General features: G+C 43.5%; 1 protein-coding gene across 2 annotated transcripts in view; it reads right to left on the bottom strand.

Annotated features, from left to right (window-relative positions):
• ITGB5 (integrin subunit beta 5) overlaps window positions 1-13,923 on the bottom strand; it is a 91,245-nt gene extending 77,322 nt beyond the window's left edge. The window contains exons 1-2 of one of the 2 annotated variants that reach the window (XM_032222232.1): window positions 13,438-13,510; window positions 8,315-8,488 (exon numbers count right to left, since the gene is read on the bottom strand). In XM_032222232.1, the coding sequence (XP_032078123.1) occupies window positions 8,315-8,405 (91 nt within the window). In that variant the 5' untranslated portion in view covers window positions 8,406-8,488; window positions 13,438-13,510. Of the gene's footprint in view, window positions 1-8,314; window positions 8,489-13,437 lie in introns of both variants that reach the window. The other variant, XM_032222243.1, reaches the window with a different exon arrangement.
• Between the last annotated feature and the right edge of the window lie 297 nt (window positions 13,924-14,220).

Raw genomic sequence — 14,220 nt, 5'->3', positions numbered from 1 at the left:
TCATTGCCCTTTTATTATTCTCTGTGCAAAAGTAATGAAACAAATACTGCTGTTTAGAGCATTTTCTGAATTTGAGGTTACTGGTCAATTATGCCTTATTCATCTTTGTTATATTGTCTCCTTGGTTATTCTTCCTTCTGAGCTGGAGGCTCCTAAATTAGTCCTTTGACATGCAATATATAGATTTAAACTAGTAGCTTTAACCAGTGGTAGGATTCAAGTAATTTAACAACTGGTTCGCCCAGCGTCAGGTTGGCTGTCGTGGGAGGCGTGGCCCATCTCCATCCTCCAGTTTCGCTGCACATGCAGGACAAGCCTCCCATGATGGCCAACCTGACCCGGGGGGAACCGGTTGTTAAATTACCAAATGGATCCTGGTCACTGCACTGCAATAGAGAAACAGAAAACGTAGCGGCCAGACACAAGGGAAGGAGGAGGAACAGGGAGAGGGAAAGTGGCCTTCTCCTTCCCTCACACTGGCCGCTCCGTTGCCCTTTTTTCCATTGCGGTGCAGTGCTCAGGATCCATTTTGATAGCGGGGGTGGGTGGGGTGGGGGTAATTTAACCACTGGTTTGCCTGGACCAGTGCAAACCAGTTCTATCCCACCACTGGCTTTAACCATTGCAGCTAAAACCAAGGAGAATTCATATCCATCAATAGCTGAAACTTGTAAAATTCTATTATTTCCATTTGAGTTATGGAATACATGGTTCTGACATAACGGCACATTGAAAACTGAGATATGAATCAAACTCCAAGCGCTCTCTCTCTCTCTCTCTCTCTCTCTCTCTCTCTCTCTCTCTCTTTCTCTCTCTCTCTCTCTCTCATTCTCTCTCTCCCTCTCCCCCCCCCTCTCACAGCAGTGAGCTATTACCATTACAGATCTTGACACTTCCTAGCTAGACTCTGGATATATACAAGTACATATACATATTTGATATCTTTGTGTTAGTGTTGACTTCTGGTAGCTTCCTGGACAAGTCCCTGTAGTTTTCTTTGCAAGATTTTGGAAGTGGCTTGCCCTTGCCTGTTTTCCAACAACTGAGAAAGCTCAAGGTCATCTGACTGGCTTTGTGCCCCAGGTATGCTGGAAGGAAAATCCATCTCGTTTAGTTCCAAGCTGGGAGAAAGATGCTAGAAACAACATGGAGGCTGGAGGCTGACTGGAAAGAAGGTCCATTTATTGGTGAACAGAACCACCAGGGTTTGTGGTTCTGGGTCAGCTGACCAAATGGTTGAAAGAGTGGATGGATCTTTATAGGTTTCTGTGACTTTTGAAGTTTCAGCTGTTCTGGGGGTGGTGAAGGGTCTTGTGTTCTGAAAGGGTGTTGGGAAATTCCTATTGTGGCTAATGGCTTTTGTCCTGTGTTGGATCTTGGGTGAGGGGTTGTTTTCTAATCCTACCCTTCTGCCTTTGTTAGTTGTGCTGCAAAAGTTTTGAAATATCTTGTCTTGAATAGATTTCTGCCTGCAATGTTTGCTTTGCTTATGAATAAAGCCATTTATTTAGTTGGTTTCCTCTTTCAATAAGCTCTTTATCTCCTTAAGTGCTGGCATCTGCTGCGGACTATAAAGAAAGACTGGGGGGTGCTTTCTGCCTCTAAAAACATGTTTCTCCATTTCTCCTTTATGGAAATAATATTCTGTCTTTTTTTAATATTTCCCAAAATATTTCATTCTTCTGGGGGACGGGGGACAGGGTGGGCTTCCCACAGGTGGTACCAGAGCTCAGGGTCTTTTGGTTTCTCACCTGGTATCTTAACCATTGCATAAAACTGGACCACATAGGAAAGCAAACAGAGAATAAAAAAGGGATTAACTTGCTTTCAATTGCCTAATTATAACAATGATCATTGCAGAAAAGGAAAAAGGCATTATGGGAAGGGAGCTACAGTTCTCACTGAATTCGCATTACTGTAAAGGAATCAAAGGAATGACTCTGCATTCATGCTATGCAGTCTAAAGAGAAAATGACCTGAGGCTGGATTACAAACGGATTTCTTTTCTCTCATACCAAAGTGTCAGTGTAATAACTGCATACACTAGAGGCGATCCCATTAAATCCTTCTTAAAAGATCAACAGAAGCATTAACCGATTTGGCTCCAAAATTTCTCATCAGCAACCATAAGTAAAAGCAAAAAAGAAAGGGTAACACTGAATGGCAGGTTAGATGTGGCTCAAACAGATTTGCAATTTCATCTGGGTAGGAATTTCAATTTCTCTTCATAACACTTTTGTGTTGCTGTTCTTGTGCAGCCTATGATGATTTTTCAAAATGCAAAATATGGGTGTTGTCTGGATGAATCATTCACTTTGAGAATTGAAAATTCCACACCCCACACACCACAAACTTGAAAAAATAACAATCTGCTCCCCCAGCAGCAGTTTTGTATCAAATGGTTTTGAAAATTGTCAACTTAAGACGTGTGGACTTCAGCTACCAAAATTCTGGAAATTGAAGGTCCACACAACTTAAAATTGGCAAGGTTGGGAAACACCGTTTAAAGGCAACTGGACTTTCTTTTTTGTTTTTATTTGAAGACATTTCGCTTCTCATCCAAGAAGCTTCATCGGTTCTGGCAGGATAGTGGGAGGACATGGAAGACTCCTGTCATCCTCCATCATCCTGCCAGAATCGATGAAGCTTTTTGGATTAGAAGCAAAATGTCTTCAAATAAAATAAAGGAAGAAAGTCAAATTGCCTTTTGAAAAAGCACCTTTAAGACAATCATGACCTGGGTGGCTGAGAATCTCCATAGAGTGCTTAAAGACATGTTCAACCTGTGGAACGCTAAATTCTCTAAACCATCTAAGATGCGTGGACTTCAATTTGCAGAATTTTGGTAGTTGAAGTCCATATGTCTTAAAGTTGATACCATTGGGAAACACCTAAAGGAGGATTTTTTTTTAAAGCTATGCATTGACTTGATTATAGAGATGGGTCTACAGAGGTTTTTGGATGGGAGAAAAAAGAGAGGAAGGTGTGATAGAAATCATATATGCCTACTTTTCTATTGATAGGGCGCTCCATTTTGATGGCAGCTGTGGGGAGAAAGAAACAAGCAGTTCTGTTTTCTTTTTGTAAACCAGACAAGTGTTAAAGCGATAAGAAAAAAATTAATCACCTGCTGACTTTGGAATTTAGGAGATGTGATGAAGAATATATGAATCTACAGAGAAGGCAGAATTGATTTTCAGAGGACAAAATTCCAGACATCAATTAAAAAAAACATTTTAGGCAATCAACTAACTTGGGCCAAATATTTCAAGTAGTAGCTTTCAAGCTATCTTAGCCTGCACAGATTCTTCCTTCTTTGGCCTTCTTTATTTTGCTCAATGCTGACCATTTCTTTCTTCTGTTCTGTCTCACAGTTTTCCCAGAGAATGTTCTTCCATCTTGTTGGACGATGTTATGGGAATTTCTTTCCCTACTCTAGGTTGGGTTACTGTCATAAGCAAATGACGCCATTGTTCAACAAATCAGTTTTCAAAATCCAAGCTAAATGTTACGTAGCAATGAAGTCTGTGTTATCCTCCACAGTTTCAAGCCATCCAATACCATCAAGAAGGACAGATTGAACTCTGGGTACCATCAATTAAAGCAGGGGTCCCAAAACTTGGCAACTTTAAGACTTATGGACTTCAACTGCCAGAGCTGGCTGGAGAATTTTGGCAGTTGAAGTCCACAAGACTTAAAGTTGCCAAGTTTGAAGACCTCTGAATTAAAGAACGTCATCTTGAAGGATCCAGAAAATGCACTTACTTTATCACAGCATCTTATCTCTGGAACAATATTACCCCCTTCCCCTAAGATTTTTATAACTCCTATCTTTACAAAATTCAAGAAATAGTTCAAAACCTGAGTATCTCCCCAAGCATTGAGGATAGGGTGATGGTGAGTATTTTTTTTTGGTTATGGTTGGCTCATAAGTGCCCTTTGGTTCTTGTATGTAGACAGTTGTGTTCTTTTAGATCTGTAAACCAACAGGGGTTGTCAAGGTGGCCACAAAATTTGAAAATAAATAAAGTCAATAAGCAAATGCCATGTGGTTTGTGGAACATGATGGGAAACTCTAGGAGAATTTTTGTCATGTCAACCTTAGCAGTAAAAGGTTAAAATAAAATGTGAAATATTGATTACCTGCCATCACATTGGTGTCAACTCTTAAAGAGGTCACATACACTTAAATGCAAAACATGCGTGATTTTCTATGCTGTTTACAAAACAGGTCAAACATCTCTCTGCCTAAATCCATCTTTCTCTCATTTTATCATTTTTATTTTATATGCAATGCTAACATGTGAATTATTTCTTCAAATAATAATACCGAAAAAATAAGGTAGTGCTACGTAATGAGAATAAAATATTTTTTTCAAAATAAAGATTATGAAAACAGCATTCCACATTTTTCCCACTCTTGTCCTGCATTTAAAGGCAGACAATTATGCCCTTTATCTATACCATCATGACTATCATAATGTAAACTCCCAGAATTTAATTCATTTATTATTTTTGTTACACAAAAAATTATTTAACAAATTTGTTACTTATACAATCCCCAGAAAGCCTTTTGATAGAATTCTGAATTCCACAAATTCAGATTTAAGATGAACTATGATGTGGGGGCAAATCCAGTATCAATTCTTATAACTAGCAGTTATAGAGGATGATTAGAACATGGTAGATTTGAAAGCTAGAAGGTGAAGTAGATGAAGGACAAGAAATAGAAAGCCACATTCATCAATTAGTTTGTTTTCACGAAGAATGAATAATTACATGGATGGTTATTTGGATAGATTTTTGATCAAGTAATGGCATATGTCAAATGTTCAGCTTCTGAATCAAATTTCAGGCAGTGATTTGTGATCTAGTACTTAATGTGTTAATAGACTGCACAGTATCATTCAGTTAATAGCATTCTGGGGAATACAATTGAAATATTAAGTTTACAATAGCATGTCAGTTTATACCCTGACTTGATTTCATCACTCAGAAATAAATACAAGTTTTGCTTGTATTTTACTTCCAGATTTCTTGGATTCAGTGCTTGTTATAACAATGTTTGGAAGGTTTTCACTGGGTTCTGCAGTTTTTCAATTCTTCGTCACAGGCTGCTTAATTTAGAAGATAGTTTGTTAACACTGCTTTTTAAATTGTAATTATAAGAAGGAAATCAACAAAACAGCTAAGAGCATTCAGATCTATTTCTGCTTTTAAAAGTGCACGATCATCACAATAAGAATATTTAGGGAGTGCATTTTGCAAAGTTAACACAAGTTTCTATGATAAGGACATTCTTATCTTTTCATCGCAGCTTCTCCAGTATTTTTTATCGCAGTAGTAAACATCTCAATTGCAGCGGTCTATGCTAGATTCATTTACCAGTTCACAGAATCCCACTGCATTATTATTTACCATAGATGTGAGAGGAGTATTTTCCTGGTTGTCCCTTGAATTTATTTTTTTCACAAACAAGCCTAGAATGGGGCTGGCAGGCTTAACTCAGCCTGAATTCTATTTGAGCCTTGAATGAGCATTTGCCCACACATGTTCAAGAACTTCATCATAACCGCAAGGAATCGCTTTTTCCTTTGTAACTAAGACAAGGAATTAAAGGACATGATATGCCTTTCCAATCTTATTCTTCTAGCCTCAGACCAGTTCTGCTTCCACATAAAGTTAGAAAACAACTCCAAACCAAGCTACATGCTTCATACCATGCTACATTCCAGAGTTGGACATTTTTCAATTTCATGGTGCTTCAAGAAAAGATGTATGAAGCTTAAAAGTGCAGGAATGCTGAATTACAGCAGCAGCTGTTATCAACTAAAGCACCGAAGGATTTTTTTTTCTACTAGAAAAATAACCAAATCAAATCCCCTTGTAAAGCAGGAAAAAGGATATTAAGACTTACCACCTCAGCCATCAACTTCCAATTATGGGCCTTAAAAAAATAGGTACCACAATGTGTGAGAATTAGTATATTCTGTATTTGGATAACTATGGACAGGGAATCACTGAGCTGCTTTTCTGAAATATAGATCAGGCTATAGATCAGATTTGTGCATATACACAAATGAGGTGGGAAGAGAGTTTTAATTTAATAGTAACATAAAAAGGTGCAAAGCAGGGGTGGGATTCAAACATTTTTTACTACTGATTCTGTAGGCGTGGCTTGGTGGGCGTGGCAGGGGAAGGTTACTGCAAAATCCCCATTTCCTCTCTATCAGCTGGGACTTGGGAGGCAGAGAATAGATGGGGGCGGGGCCAGTCAGAGGTCATATTTACCGGTTCTCCGAACTATTCAAAATTTCTGCTACCATTTCTCCAGAATTGGTCAGAACCTGCTGAATACCTGAATGCAAAGGCATTTTGAACACAAACATGTGCAAACTTCCTGGTTTTGAGTTTGAGTTATTTTGTATCTTCTGGAAGAATTTCACACTGAAAATGGGAGGCTTCAAAATGTTTTGAACTCCAAAGAGTTCAAATGGAAACATTTTGCATATCCCTTGTAAAACAGAAATGAGAATCCACAATACCCATGAGTTAGATCTTAGCTCAATATTACGTAGACCGATCTATGACAGTTTTGCATAACTGCAGGCAGGAATTGTCTTCACTTTTACTGTGAAGTGATGGGGCTTGAACACAAGAACTTCTGAGGCAAAGCGGATGTTCTGTCGCTAAGTTACAGTTTTGATATGATCTGTCCGTAAAGGATTTTCTAACACCAAGGAGATGCCCACATAGTTGAGAAGACATTAAATGATGCCAGAGTCAGCAAGGATAAATGTGATCTTTGTAGCAATAGCAATAGCACCTAATATACCACTTTACAGTGCTTTTACAGCCCTCTCTAAGCAGTTTACAGAGTCAGCATATTTTCCCCAGCAATTTGGGTCCTCATTTTACCCACCTCGGAAGGATGGAAGGCTGAGTCAACCATGAGCCAGTGAGAATCGAACTGCCAAAATGCAGGTGGCTGGCAGTCAGCAGAAATAGGCTGCAGTACTGTACTCTAACCATTGCGCCACTATGTAACTTTTTAACTAACTTGTATTGTGTCAAATAATAAACAACCAAACCATCAGCAGCGTGTCAGGACAGAAGTCCCCAACATTTCCAAGTTTGTGGACTGGGGGGGGGGGGGAGAGGAACGGAACTTAAATGAGCATGCATACATTCACCAGTTGCTTGCACAAGCAAGGATGCGCATGCATGCACACATACTTGTCAGCCATTTCTGTGGTCCAGTTGCAAACCCCTCACAGCTTACTAGTGAGTGGGCCACAGCCCACAGGTTGGGGGCTCCTGTTTTAGGACATTGATAATTGATAAATATAGTTCTGGGTAGAAGTAAAAAGAGCTGCCATCTGGCATGTATCAAACAGAGATTCTGAGAACTTTAAAAATATGATCTCTTGAAGAAGCAATATTTATAGTGTAAAAGTATGTCATGATCCAGGTTAGGATCAAGCAACGTATCAGCAAGAAAGCAGCCTTGTATCTATGTAGTTTTCCTGGAGGCCTGAAGTCTTGGCAAAAAAAGCCATGTTTAAAGACCAACTCTGTGCTACCTCAAGTTTTAAAGAGAAGTTGCTTCAAGAGGAGTTTTCTTAATGCTAAAAATGCTATGTGTAGGCAGAGATCTGATCCTTTTAAAGGAGTGCAAAGATATGACCGTCTATGGGAAGATTTACTGCTTCTATAAATGGAAGCCAGCTAGATCATTCAAGGAACTTACCCAAGGAAAGCATGATAGCCTATTTCCTGTTGCAAAACCTCTTCACAGAATAGTTGAAGAATTATTCCAGTGCAATATGCAATGTGTTTTCCTACCAAGCAGCCCTTCTCTGTCAACTATATTTATTCCTACTTCTATTCTTCAATAAAATATTCAAGGCCAATCCTGAGTGAAACGTGGCAAACACAAATTTAGCACTAGATATAACCACACCAAAGCCACTGAGTCAAAGGTGAACTCAGTGGCTAAGACGCTGAGCTTGTCGATCAGAAAGGTCGGCAGTTCAAATCCCTAGCACTGCATAACAGCGTGAGCTCCTGTTACTTGTCCCAGCTTCTGCCAACCTAGCAGTTCAAAAGCATGTGAAAATGCAAGTAGAAAAATAGGAACTAGCTTTGGTGGGAAGGTAACAGCGTTCCGTGCACCTTTGATGTTTAGTCATGCCGGCTACATGATCATGGAGACGTCTTTGGACAGTGCTGGTTCTTCAGCTTTGAAAGGGAGATGAGCACACACGCCCCTAGTCAGAAACGACTAGCACATAAGTGCGAGGGGAATCTTTACCTTTATCACCACACCTTTCATCTTGAGAAGGCGACTTCATTCCTGCATCTTTCTCCCAATCACTATATATTTTCTTCAGACACTTCCTCATAAAATTAAGTTTGTAGATCTCAAAACCTTAAAAATATTGAAACCAGCAGGGTGATTTTGAGCCAGTCACTATCTCTTTCAGCCCTAGAAGAGAAGCAAACCACTTTCAAATGTTGCAAAAACAGGTGTATAGATCCATGTAGATCTTCATAAGATGGTATAAAAATAATAATAATGTTGTAGACTTCCAGTTTGCATTTCTCCACATATTGAAATCTGTAGTGACAGATTGTAGTGGTACATCATCTGTTACAATGCGAGTTGTGCCCGTATTTTAAGAAAGGTGGAAGGAAGGCAATTAAAAACAACATTCGCAAACAGGGCAAGAACACACCTCCCCTTCGCTGCTAGCTTTGCTTCTTTCTAACCATTTTCTCCTGAAAATTGCATCCCTTTTGAAGCATGCATTGGAACAGCAATAAAGTATGCTCCCTTCCATATTTGAGCATACCAGGTGCTTTGACATAACATTATTTCCTTGGCTCAGCTGATAAGGAAGGAGAGAGTGTGGCTTAGAGGCTAATACAACTGCCTAACATGTAGAAACAGCCCAGGTTTGAATCCCAGTAAGAGTATGGCTAGCTGATGAGAGCTAAATAGTTTGAAATAGATCTATACTAGTCTCCCTTTATTTATTTATCAGCACAAATGCAACACACACACACACACACACACACACACCCTTGTGATCAACTGCCATATACAGTCACAAGCAATCACTTCTAAGTTACAATGCACTCCATGTGAAAACGATGAATAGATTGCTCTAAGATATATTATAGGGCAGTGAAGGCAAACCTTTTTGCCATCACGTGCCAAAAGTGGGGGGAGTGTAGGAGTGTCGTGCATGGGCATGCCCACACCCATAATTCTATGCGAGTGACCTCCCAATTTTCTCTTGCTGAAGCCTCAGGAGGGAGAAAAATGGCCCAACACGCAAACCGGAAGTTTGTTCCTGAACTTCCAGTTTGCGCGCTGGGTTGTTTTTCTCCCTCTGGAGGCTTCAGGGAAGCCTCTGGAGGCCGAAAAATGGTCGAAAATGATGGCTGAAGTCAGCTGGCACTGGAGCTGATAAGGCAACGCCTTGCGTGCCTTAATAAATGGCTCTGCGTGCCACCTGTGACACGTGTGCCATAGAATCGCCATCACAGTTATATGGAATATAATACTTTCTACTGTTTAGTTAGCTGTTAACTTAGATCCATGTTGTATTTGTTAAATAGGTAGATGTGTTTGTCCCATGGCTTGGACCCAATGGGAACCTAGCGAGTAAAAAGTGTTTTTGTCAGAAGTGAAAGCTGGGTATAACTTCAACAGGGGTGCAAATTGACATTTTAAAACATCCCACAATCCACGAATTGTTTTTTTTTTAAAACTAATTATGTAATTGAAGCTTATTTTTCAAATTGAGAGATGAAAAAGATCTGTTGCCTCAAATATACTGGGGAAGGTATCATTACAGCAGTGACGCGCGGTGAGCTTCATGGCCGGTGAGGCAAGCGCGAAAGCCCCGCTGAAGCCCCGGCACAGCTTTAAGATTTGTGGACTTCAACTCCCAGAATTCCTCCTCCAGTCATGTTGCGATGATGTCATCTGCATGGATCTGCTCCGCTTCGCTTTATTCACCGGGGAGGGGGGAGGGCTGCCGCTGAAGATACCGACAAGCCCCCGCCGCCACCAGAATAACTGCTGCTGCCTCCTCCTCCTCCAACAGCACCACCACATATGCTGCCCAGCGCTGCGGCCTTTTTTCCTGCTCCCGCTCCCTCCCGCGGACTCATGGCTCCTCAAAAGCACGGCGGAGGAGGAGGGGGCAGGGGTAATGCGGAGTCCAGCTCAGGTGCTCCGAGCAAAGGGGGAGACGCCGCTGCCACGGGCGGGGGCGCCGGTGGGACCTTTGCCGGCTTCACCTCAGCCGCAGCGTCGGGCGGCAAATCCGGCAGTGCTGTTGGAGGAGGAGGAGGTGGCAGCAGATATTCCGGTGGCAGTGGGGGCTTTGGGGCTTCACTTCAGCCGCAGTGCCGGGCGCAAGCGGCTAAGACTGGCCGCCCACAAAGGACCTCCCCGGGCTTGCTTTGCTGAACACCGGGCGACTGAGGCTAGTTTGAGGCTAGTTTGAGTGGGCGCAGCCGGCACAAACTACCGTCAGTCGCCCTGCACTCATCAATACAAGTCTGGGGAGGTCCTTTGCGGGCAGCCAGTCTTAGCCACCTACAAAGGACTTCCCCATGCTTACTTTGCTGAACATGGGGCGACTGATGGTAATGAGCAGCGCAGCTGGCGCCTAGGAGGTCCTAGGAGACCTGCTGTGCCGCATAAGCTCCTGCTGCTGTCCCCGCACCCGTGCTAAGCAGATTTTCTGAGGCCCCTCAGCTTCTGGAGCCTGTGACCACCCCTCGTCCCCCAGGCTGGCTCAACGCCTGAGCAGCCTCACTTCGCCGCCCACCCGTTGCCTCCAGTCCTCCCTCGTCCTCTCCGCCCACCGAGATGGAGCACATCAAGCATGTCTCGCTGAATGGCCGGCCCAGAAGGCATGCACTTTAAAGTGCATGCCGCTGCCCTGGCCATACAGTGGGGTGGCGGCATGCACTTTAAGTACCAGCGTGCCTCCCAGCCACAAACCAGGACATGTTTTGCTCTATGGCGGGCCGAAAAATGAAAAATAAAAATAAATGTGCCAGCCCGCGCACCAGCAGAGGTGGGTAAAACACACACATACATACACACACACACATAATAAAAACAAATTACAATTACTTACATTACAAATAATTTTGAATTCCTCCCCCCTGTCCCCTCCCTCTGACCCACATACCTTCCAGCTGCATCAAAAATGCAAGATTTGGTCTAGCCAGGGCCAGGCAAGTTAGGATAGTTGCTGCTAGAGTCACCACATGGATGACTCTGCTTAAATGTTTTTTAAAAAAGCCTCTAAACAAAGTGCCCTCTGCAGGAGGAGGCGAGAGAACTATGGGCCTCATTTGCATAAGGAATTTTTCGCTTTTTAACCTTTGCTTAACTCTTAAAAGGCGAAAAATTCCTCATGCAAAGGAGGCCCATAGTTCTCTTGCCTCCCCCTACAGTTAGCACTAAGCAGACTCAGAATCACTATGACTTGGAGTCTGGCAGCAACTACCTTGGCCTTTTTAATTATTTTAAAAATTCTTTCCTTTTCCTCATGAGACTGGTGAGGCCCCGCCTCCCCTGCCTCCCCTGACTGCATGTCCCTGCATTACAGTCTCTCTTACATCTCCAGCTATTCAATACTACTGCTGGAAGTGATACAGGGCAACCATACTTGCTAGTGTTATTTTCTCTGCTGAGTAATCTACGTCTGCGGTAGGAATGGAACTAGCATTTAAAGACCAACTTGTTTCTAACTTTCCGTGGAAGCATCTTAAAGGTAAAGAGAGGGAAGCAAAGAATAAGCTAGTAACAAGCCTATTTCAAAGATACAAAAGAGCTAATAAGCATGTTTGGGGACTTGATATTAACAGATTAACAGAGTTGGAAGGGACCTTGAAAGTCATCTAATCCAACCCCGCACCCAAGCAGGAGACCCTACACCATTTCTGAAAAATGGCAGTCCAATCTGTTCTTGAAAGCCTCCAGCGATGAAGCTCCCACAACTTCCAAAGGTGAGCTGTTCCATTGGTGGATTGTTCTCACTGTCAGAAAGTTTCCATCAATTATTCCTTGTCTGGCCATCAGGTGCCTTGGAAACTAAGGACTCTCTCCCCTCTGTAGCAGTCCCTCAAATATTGGAACACTGCTATCATCTCCCCCCTGGTGCTTCTCTTACTAGACTAGCCATGCCCAGTTCCTGCAACCACTCACTGTATGTTTTAGCCTCCAGTCCTCTAAACATCTCGGTTGCTCTTCTCTGCCCTCTTTCTAGAACATATAAACAGAATATGAAGGAGAAGCCTTCTTAACTTTGGACTGCCTGCATATTATCACCAGCCTACACATCTATGGAAATCTTGCCCAACTTGGCACAATGCTGAACATCTTGAAAGCTGCATTCTCAAGGCGCCACACTGGGAAAGCTGAGCTACAGCTATTTCAAAATCACTAACCACCTTATAAACACTTTAAAAACACTGTATCAGCAAACCAAGTCCATACACTCCTACAACACCCACGTCTGCTTGGCTCAGTTGGGGGGAAAAAACAAAACACTAGAGAGCCTTCTCTCATACTGCAGAAGTAAGCTCCAAAGCATCTGAAGGCAGGACAAGAAGCAATTGATGGAAACTAATCAAGGAGAAAATTCCTGACAGTTAGGACAATTAATCAGTGGAAGGCTGGATTCCAGGTTGTGTGAGTGCTCCAACAGTGAAAGTTTTTAAAAAGAAACTGGACCACCATTTGTCTGAGAAGGTATCTAGGGCTTCCTGCCTGAGCAGGGGGTTTGAGTAGAAGACTTCCAAGGTCCCTTTCCAACTCTTGTCATCCTGTTCTGTTAAAAGCTTGGGGTGTCCATTCTTCAGGCACCACTACCAATTCAGGTTCTGTTTCTTCAGCTTTTATTTCACGTGGCATCATCCGAAAGACCTGGCAAACTTTAATCAATCCATTTAGCCACTTCTTCACTGCAGCCAAAGCAACCGGCACCTTCCAAAATGTCTTGGCAGCCGGTCCCATCCTCCTGCAAGTGCAGTTGAAGACCATACATGGGGGGGGGAGGGATGTTGAATAACCGCCCATCTATTTACAGACCTCTGGGCTGCTGCTGCTGCTGCTGCTGCAATCGAAACACTGGTATGTTTACAGGGAGTTCTACACGTGCTACGTTTATTGTTTTCCATTAACTCCTTCTCTTCCCCGCTTCCCCAAGTCCTGCCTGCCGCGAAAAGCAGCTTAAAGATTCACAAAAATAAATAAAGTTATCCTTTACTGTGAAATGGGCGGCCGTCTGACACAACTCCTCCCCACGCAAGATTCACACAACTATGACACCTTGTCACCCCCCGATCGTCCCCGGCGCGACATAAAATATATTCCCCAAGTCCCTTTTGGTTTGCACTCACCTGTAACGCCGGGGCAAAAGGAGAGGATCCAAAGGCAGGCGGCGGCGGCGGCGTACCGCGGGAACCCTCTCCCCAGGGCCATGACGACGATCGCCGCCGCAGACGAGAGGACTAAAAAGCTTTGTGGGGGGGAAGCCCGGCGGGAGTCCTTAACAAAGGCCACCGCTGGCACGGGCGCGATCCTAAGTATTACTGTCTACGGCCACCGAGTCCAAGCCAGCCAGTCAGCCACCCGGAGGAAAGTAAGGCAAGAAAGGATCGGCGGCTGGCTGTTTCTTCACATCGTCTGGCTGTTTCTGTCCCGGGCGAATCTGGCCGGTCGCTCTCCAGGGAATCCAAAGTTGCGGGCAGATCTCCCAGGCCCTGGAAGCAGCCACTGTCTCCTTCTCTGCCGCCTGGACCGGTTTGGGGGTTTGGTTGTTGGTTTTTTTTTTTTTGGCTGTGTTTGTTTCTCCTCAACCTGCCCCCCTCCCCCTTCCCCTCCTTCCCCTCCTTTCCTGGATGACTCTTCAGCTCTCTGGCTGGGACTCTCTTCCCAAACTCCTGAACTTTCTTGCTGCCCGGGCTCTGAATGGTAAATCTCCGCCCAGCCCGGCCAATCGGCGTCCAGCAGCGATTAACTCTTTGCGGCCCTGACGCGAGGCCTCTCCCGGCTTTTTTTAAAATTGGGGTCAGGATGGATGGGAATGAAGGCAGGACTGAATGCAGAAATAACGGAGTCGGAAGAGACCTTGGAGGTCTTCTAGTCCAACCCCCACTCTCCCCGCTGAAGCAGGAGGCTTT

This window comes from Thamnophis elegans, chromosome 1 (assembly GCF_009769535.1).
Source record: "Thamnophis elegans isolate rThaEle1 chromosome 1, rThaEle1.pri, whole genome shotgun sequence".
NCBI lineage: Eukaryota > Metazoa > Chordata > Lepidosauria > Squamata > Colubridae > Thamnophis > Thamnophis elegans.
Note: the sequence above shows the minus strand (reverse complement) of the source record. Positions and strands in the feature narration are given on the sequence as shown.